Below are 7854 nucleotides of genomic sequence, written 5' to 3' on the forward strand. Positions count from 1 at the left end.
TCCAAATAATTTAAGAAATACTTTACTGAAACAGTGATATTTTATATTGTTTGTTTCAATGCTGAAACAAGTCATGTGCTGTTTCTCTTGCAGCTGCCGTCAAAGCCTTTAAAGATGCAAGACAGAATGATGCTGAAGTTAAGTCATCAAAGAAAGCTTCAGAAGAAAATCATTCCAAGGACACTTTGTGTTCAAACGATGATGCCATTAAGGTACAGCCTGAAGGAATTAATATCAGTGAACAAAAAGACAAAGAAACCAAAATACTGGCAAAGAAAACAATAAATAATTCAAAAGAAAAAATAGCCATGATGGAACATAGACCCAAAGCAGTCAACATTACAAATTCTCCATCAAAGACTTCTGAAAAGGATTCTGTAGTTCCCTCTGAACCCCAAAAGATACCTGCTGACCCAGAAATCAAAGCGTTAAATCAAATCAAAAAAGAGAAAGAGTCTGGTAGCTCACTCGGTGGTAACAGTGATGGAGAAGAATTACATGAAGAAGAGAAGGAGTATTTTGATGATAGCACAGAAGAAAGGTTTTACAAACAATCTTCCATGTCTGAGGATAGTGATAGTGGTGATGATTTCTTCATTGGGAAAGTCAGACGGACACGAAAGAAGGAAAGTAGTTGCCATTCTTCAGCTTTGGAACAAAAATTCACCAAAAAAGTGTTCCCTGAAGAAGATATACTTGAAACCCATCAGGGTATAAGAAATGACAAAAACAAGCCAAGTACAGAAGTAAAGAAGTTTGAATCAGTGTTTTTCCATTCTTTATCTGGATCTAAAAGCTCTAAAAGGTAAGAGTGTTTTTCAATTCTGAAATAATTATTAGTTCTTAATTTTTTTAAAGATATGAAATATTTACACACCCTAATATGAGAGAAGAGACTATCTCCCTAACATAATTCTAGTTTATGCAAAATTCATCCTGTGTTCTGACCTGGTCTTCTTCTTCAACTCTATATTGGGGTCATATATACAAATACACATATAAGAATGACACATTTATCTAGCTTCATCAGAAGATTACATTGTATAGCCTAATAATTTATTTAACTTTATCCCTTCAGTTATCAAACTTTTGAAACTTTGAGTTAGCTTTTGACAAGAAACTTTTCAAAATGTTTCACATGTGTCACTCTTTTAACAACTTTTTGAAAAGAATATGATGGTTTTTTCTTGTTAACCCGGGGCCATTATTGTAAGCATCAATCATTTTATTATGTATTTCTATTTCAGTGCATACGGCTGCTTGTCCTGACTCTGTTTCTTCAGACTAGGCAGTTACCCACCACTTTTCATAATTGTTCTGTTATAAATCAGTGTTTATTTTCATTCATAATTCTAATCTGGTAGGGGATATCTTTACACATGGTTAGCCAATTTCTTCAGTAACAGCTGTTTTCTTCAGTAAACTTTTTCCTATATGTTTATAGGCAGGGATAATTTTTAACAGGATAGAAAAATGTGATGTTGAAATTTTTGAAAGACACACGATGATCTTTGGAGCCTTGAAAATAATTAAAATATTATTTATATCTCCCTAACCTCCTTCAAAAGGCAACATTTTTTTTCTCTCTTGAAAATAACACACCACTATCCTTTCCCTCTCCCATAACATGTAAATGTTAATTGTTGCTATATGTGACTCATTCCACCTGTGAGACGATTTTTGGAATTCTTTGTCCAGATAGTCCTCAAGAGTAGACGCAAGGTAACAAAGTTAGGATATTTTATGATCAGAAATCCCCATAAGGGTAGGGAGAAAACAATTCCCACATGTGTCTGTAGTATATAATATTAGTGTCTAACAAATTTTTGACGTAGCTAAAACCTGGAGTTTTTATAATTTTTTTTTTATAGATTGCTGGTGGGATGAAGAAGTATTAGAATCCATTGAAAGAGCTTTATTGTCAGTTTTATTATGTTCTCTTCCTAAGTCAGAGGATTTATTTATCTTTTTAAAGTCCTAATTGTGTTTTTCTTCCTTTAGGAGTTGCAGAGAACAGGCTCCAAAGAACAACACCCCAGGTAGGTATTAATTTTTGCCGGACTTCCATATTCAGTTAAGCAGTGCTTTGCCAAAGAAGTATGAAAAATTCTGGTTGCTTAACAGTCTGAATGAATTATGAACCCATAGAAAGAGAAACAGAGCATCTTATAATTATCATTATAATTTTTAATTTAAATTGATTTTTTTCCTCCCTGTGTCCTGCCAGTGGGAAAGATACAGACAAAAGTTATTAGGAAATACTGGGTCTATTTAATTTACTTTGAACTAAATCAATACATTCTTTAAGTAAATTATTATACAAGTTATATATTTAGTCAACGCCATGCCATTTAGTATGTTACTTTCTGAGTTAAGAGTAAAATCAAAGTATTTTCAGATTAATTCATAACAAATCAAGTTGAATATATTTGGGTAGGCTGACTTCTGTACATATCCCAAACTCAATTTGAAGGAAAAATTTCTTACTCACGTGACAGTCCACTGAATCAGCAGAGGGGTTTGCATTCGAGGATCCAGCTTCTTCTTTTCACTCCTTTCTCCTCTAGTACACAGATACTCTCCAGTTGGCCAGCAGAAGGGAATAAAGTACGTGGAGAAATTTGCAGGAGGTTTTCATGGGCCAGGCCTGAAAGTGGCAGGAAATCAGTTCTGCTCACATTTCATTAGCCAGAATTCAATTACATGAACCCATCTAGCCACAACGGGCTAAGAAATGCAGTCTGTGTGGCTGGGAGGAGAAAGGAAGTGGAATTTCTTGAACACATAATGGCCATCCTTTCGATCACCAGATGCCCATTTCACCTTTCCTCCCCCACACACAGCACGTCCCTCCTTCCCAACAAAACCAACCCAAAGTCCCATCCAGTCACTGCATCCCCACTCAAAGCCCAGGATTACTGAGTGATGGATGATCCAGTGCTTTTTATCAGATCTCTTAGTGACCTGTGCACTAAAAAGACAAACTACGCACCCTAACTCATACCAACTATTTAGTGGCAAAGCAGGGGCAAAATAACCACAAGAAAACTCAGTTAAGGTGAAAATGGGAGGCACACAATACATCGACTGCCTGAGCAAAAATTGTCTAGGGTCTGAGAGGAACTTGGTCCCCGTAGTCCCTGACTGTGTTCCATGGCCACATCTGAAGTGGACATTCAGTATCATCTCCTTGAGGATTGCCCCGAGTGACTGGTAAAAAATATATGGTCCTGAAGAATGTTTAAAGTCTTAACAGTCAGAGATTTTTGCCAGCCCAGCTTGTGATTTCTTTCACAGTATAATTCCCTCAAAAACTGATTGCATTTCTGACCTGCTTATTTCCAGTCGGTCCGTCTATGAGCTAGGCCCTGCACCAAAACTTCTTTCCTAGAGCTAATTCTCAAACTTGCCTTATTTTATTATGTTTGTGAGGTTTATTGCGTTTTGTTTTGTTTTGTTTTGTTTTGTTTTCCACCCCCACTGTCGTTCAATGTCTGCTGTATTGGAGACTCTGAGGTTTGGTTGGGAAGGCCATACTTCTTTATCTCTGCTCCAGAGCTCAAACTCTATGGGTCTTTACTGCTTAAAATTTTTCTCAGTTTGATCTCTTACTGTTTGTAGTCCAAAGGTTTTTCTAAACCTAAAGTCCACCAGTATCTGGATTCTGTCCCCTTTAATTTCTGCCTATTATGCATAGTAGACTTAAACAAATTTAACTACCAAATCTCAGTGATTTTATTTCTTATTCATCAGTCTGTCAGCTCCTTGCAGTCTTTTCCGTCTTGTGCCTCTAGGAGTTCTAAGAATTTTCTTTGCTCATTGGGGAAAGAAAGAGAATAGAGGCTTGAATGTGAGGTTTTTATGGTTCGGCTTTTTATTCACATTCCATCGGCTATAACTCAGTCACATGGCCTCATCTAACTGTAGCTCAATGGGAAATCCATTCTGATTGTGTATCTAGAAGCAAAAGAATACTAGGTTTGGCAAACGTGGGAATCTGCTCATTACCATACATTCACAAATGCAGGATAACTCTAAACTTAAGGCCCTCCCACATTTTTCCAGTGACGAGACCCATGTAAAAGAAGTTTTTGTTTTTACTTTGCTTACTTACTTATAATATTTGTCAATTTATTTACACATGCAAGTTTACATAATTATTAAAAATACATATTAGCTTAGAAATATTGCCTATTCAAATCTTAGTTTTCATGAAAGTTTCATTTAACATTTAAACCCTCCATTCTTTATCACTAGAGCAACTTTTTGAGTGCTATAAGTTTCTAGAGCATATTTGATTTGTGTAAGATATGGGGCATTTTGAATCTGTGTACAGTGATGTTTTGCAACTGTTATACCAAATTGTGTGTACTTATGCCATTTCCTTTTTAAGGAGATCTTTAAAAGGCTTTTGACAATGATGTCTAATGTTCAGTGGAGAAATTTTGCACGCCTAGGACTTTTTAATAAATCTATATTAAATTTTTGCCTCCTTTTTCTTTCTGATTATAAACATGCATTTATTCATGTCTTTTCAGGCTAGTATGTCTCCCCTAAATAGTACTTTGTTGTTCATAATAACTTAATTGAAGTGCTTCATAATATAAGAGTCTGTAAGGACTAGAATACAAGATGCCACCCTGGTGGATAAATCGTACCTGGTGGATAAATTTATGACTAAAACAGAACTTTCTCATATATTTGAGTAGGTTTAGTCATTTACCTTGTAATATTAGGTTGGTGCAAAAGTAATTGCGGTTTTTGCAATTATTTTTAACCTTTTAAACTGCAGTTACTTTTGCACTAACCTAATAATAACTTTTTGTTCGACAACAGAAGAGAGTGTAATCATTAATACACTCTTTAAAAATAAATCTCTCCCATCAACATTATCAGATCCAACATCTTAGTGAGGATGTATATTTTCCGGCTACATTTGCTTCACACACAGATCTTATAAGCAGATGATACTCCTTTGAAAATATAAAATGTCCCCCACTCCCCCTTTTTCTGGCCTTCCATATTGTCTGGGCTGCTTCCTTTTTTATTGTCAACGTACATAAGACACCACAGCATATATGAGGTGGCGACCATTAAACCTCTGTTTACAAGGATTAGAAAGCATGTGTCCCATAATTGACTGTTCATATGTATATTTCAACTTCAAGCTGTTTCCTGTTGAACTTAGATTTTAAATTGTTAGGTAAAACTAAATTGCTTCCTTAATACTGAGTTGAGAAAATGGAATATTCTTGATTGTATGCTGTTTGGGTATATAGTTAGTTTTCATGATTTTTACTTTCTCCTCCCAGGCTTTCTGGAAAATGAACCTCAGTTCAAGAATCAGTTTATTAAGACTGCACATAGAGGACCTGAAAATATAAAACAGCAGTCATTGCTGCCTCTTCATCCTTCATGGGAAGCAAGCAGGAGGCGAAAAGAACAGCAGTCTAAAATCCCTGTGTTTCAGGGGAAAAAAATTACATTTGATGATTGATTAGTACTTTTTGTGAACTTCTTCATCCAAAATTTTTTTTTCTTTCTTTCTTAACCAGCCTATTATTTAAACTCGTATTTCAGTATGTCTCTTTGGAGGGGGTATAGAAATAAGTTTGTTGTTGTCTTTATTTCTCTTTTTTAAGTGTGTTCAAATTATGTTTACTTAAGACTTCCACAAATCAACTACATAAGTTGATTTTTAAGAAAATGCCCAGACTACTCCTTTTACAAAAGGATTTTGAGATTATAACTCAGATTTCCTCATGTGTGCTTATCATGAAGTCATTTCATTCATTTAGGTTTATGTTTCTTTGCCTTGAAAATAAATGTCAAGATATATTTAAAATAGTAATGGAAAATATGAGGAAATTGTAGCTATTTAAAATAGATCATCTTTGCTAAAATTTATTCTTGTTAGCATAACTAAGATTAAAATAGTAACATTCATTCTATACAAGATAATAAATTATACAAATAAATATTATTTTTTATTATAATTTTAATTATTTGTAATCGTGTGCTTTTTGACTGCTTTAGTTTCCCAGGACAACTTTGGATTTCTGAATTATATTTCAGTTATTTAGGCAACATATATGTTTAAATGTGGCAAGACAACCAAAAATTGGTTTTATATTTCACTGCATGTAAATATTTCTGTTAAATCAAGAATGTGTAACATCTCTAGAAACATTGTTTTTAGGAATCGTAATTGGAATTTATAAGAACAAATTCTAAAGGAGGTAAGATTGAAAAGAGCATTTCCACTGATGGCTGAGCAGAAAGGTTATGAGATGACTCCTGAGGAAGAGACGACTCTGTACATCATAGTACTGTTACTTAAAAGAAAAAACAAGGTTTTAAAAATCCCTTCACTTTTGCTCCTCTGGGGGAAGCTAAAGGTTCTTAGTTAACTAATAAAAGTAACAAAATTCCCTGATTTCTGTGCTGGTGCTATTAATGTCGGGGAAAGCCCTTTGGTCAGCAGGAATTCACAAGCTCTGGTGAGTCGTTTCTATCTTTTCAAAAGCTTAAGAATTTAGATAACAACTGCAGTGGACTTCAAGAAGTTGTACAGAAAGAAAATTGTTTTTGCTGCGTTGAATGCAAAATTTGTTTTCTTTATTTTTTTCTTTCAAATTTTATTTTGACTTAATTTCAATTATGTAAAATTGAAATTAATTTCATTGAAATTTAATTATGAAAATGTGTTACAGGAAAAGTGAAAGAAAAATGTCTCTATGCCTACCCAGATTTAGCCAAAATGTGAGTCTGAGAGCCCTGTCCTCCAGACGGCCAAGTCTGCCCAAGACTTCTTACCCCAGTTGCAAGGAGTTAGGGGCCAACTACCAAGTTAGAGAGAAGAGCCCAAACGAGACCACTCTCACTTCTGACATCAGCTGCAGGTTTGGAGGTGGTGTGTGGGGAGGGGTGGGGAGGTGGAGGGTTCCCCAAACACCCTCAGGTTCCAAGTTCTCTAGAAAAACTCCCAGAACTCACTGCAAAGTAGTCTATTCACAGTTAAAGGGCACAAATTATAACCAGCCAAAAAGGAAGAGATGCGCAGGGCAGTATCTGTGAGGGTTTAAACATCAAGTTTCTGTTGTCCTCAGGGTCATTATCAGCCTGGCATCTAAATATGCAGATTGGTGATCTGAGAAGCTTCCTGAGCTCCAGTGTGCAGAATTTTTATTGTGTCTTCAGTATCTAGACATGACTGACTGATTGCTCACGGGATTGTTCTAGATGGACTGATGCCACATGACCGAAAGCTCCCGTCCTAAATCACATGGTTTGTCTTTTTTAGTGTAGCCAGCTCCTGCCCTAAACAAAGATACTCCTATCAGGTATGACAGGTTGCCTTCAAGAAGGTGATGGCAAAGGCAGTTCTTTTCTTTGGATAAGGCCAAGTTCCTTACTACACAATATCCTTTGCCCAAAGTCTGCAGACATTAACATTTTACTTCCTTTTCTTTATTCTTGGTTCTCATCCTCTCTCCCTTTCCCTCCTCCTTCTCCTCTTTCTCCTCCTCTTCTATTTTTCCCTCTCAGTCTTCCTCCCTCTCTCTCTTTCTCCCTCTCCATCTGCTCTCTTCCTCTCACCCTTTTCTCTCCCCATTTCATTTTTCTTTCCCTCTCTCCCCTCCCTTCTTTATATTCTCTCCTTAAAAACAAAGCCATTTTCTGTTCTCTGTATTACCATAATCCAGTTATCAAATATTCAGATTTTGCCGATTGTCCCAGTGTCTTTTTATAGCAACAGAAAATCAGCATCATACCTTAATTCAGTTTTCTCCTGACATTGAGTTGTCAAGTCTCTTTAGTTCCTAAGAATAGTTCCTGAGTCTGTCTTAGTAT

The 7854-nt window shown here is 35.7% G+C and overlaps 1 protein-coding gene across 1 annotated transcript in view; it reads left to right on the forward strand.

Annotated features, from left to right (window-relative positions):
- The window catches only part of SRFBP1 (serum response factor binding protein 1), a 55694-nt gene extending 48154 nt beyond the window's left edge, over positions 1-7540 (forward strand). Inside the window, exons 6-8 of the mRNA XM_033111216.1 lie at positions 94-805; positions 2002-2039; positions 5313-7540. Of these exons, the coding sequence (XP_032967107.1) occupies positions 94-805; positions 2002-2039; positions 5313-5497 (935 nt within the window). The 3' untranslated portion in view covers positions 5498-7540. The remainder of the gene's footprint in view (positions 1-93; positions 806-2001; positions 2040-5312) is intronic.
- The last annotated feature ends 314 nt before the right edge of the window (positions 7541-7854 follow it).

Source organism: Rhinolophus ferrumequinum, chromosome 7 (genome assembly GCF_004115265.2).
Source record: "Rhinolophus ferrumequinum isolate MPI-CBG mRhiFer1 chromosome 7, mRhiFer1_v1.p, whole genome shotgun sequence".
Classification (NCBI taxonomy): domain Eukaryota; kingdom Metazoa; phylum Chordata; class Mammalia; order Chiroptera; family Rhinolophidae; genus Rhinolophus; species Rhinolophus ferrumequinum.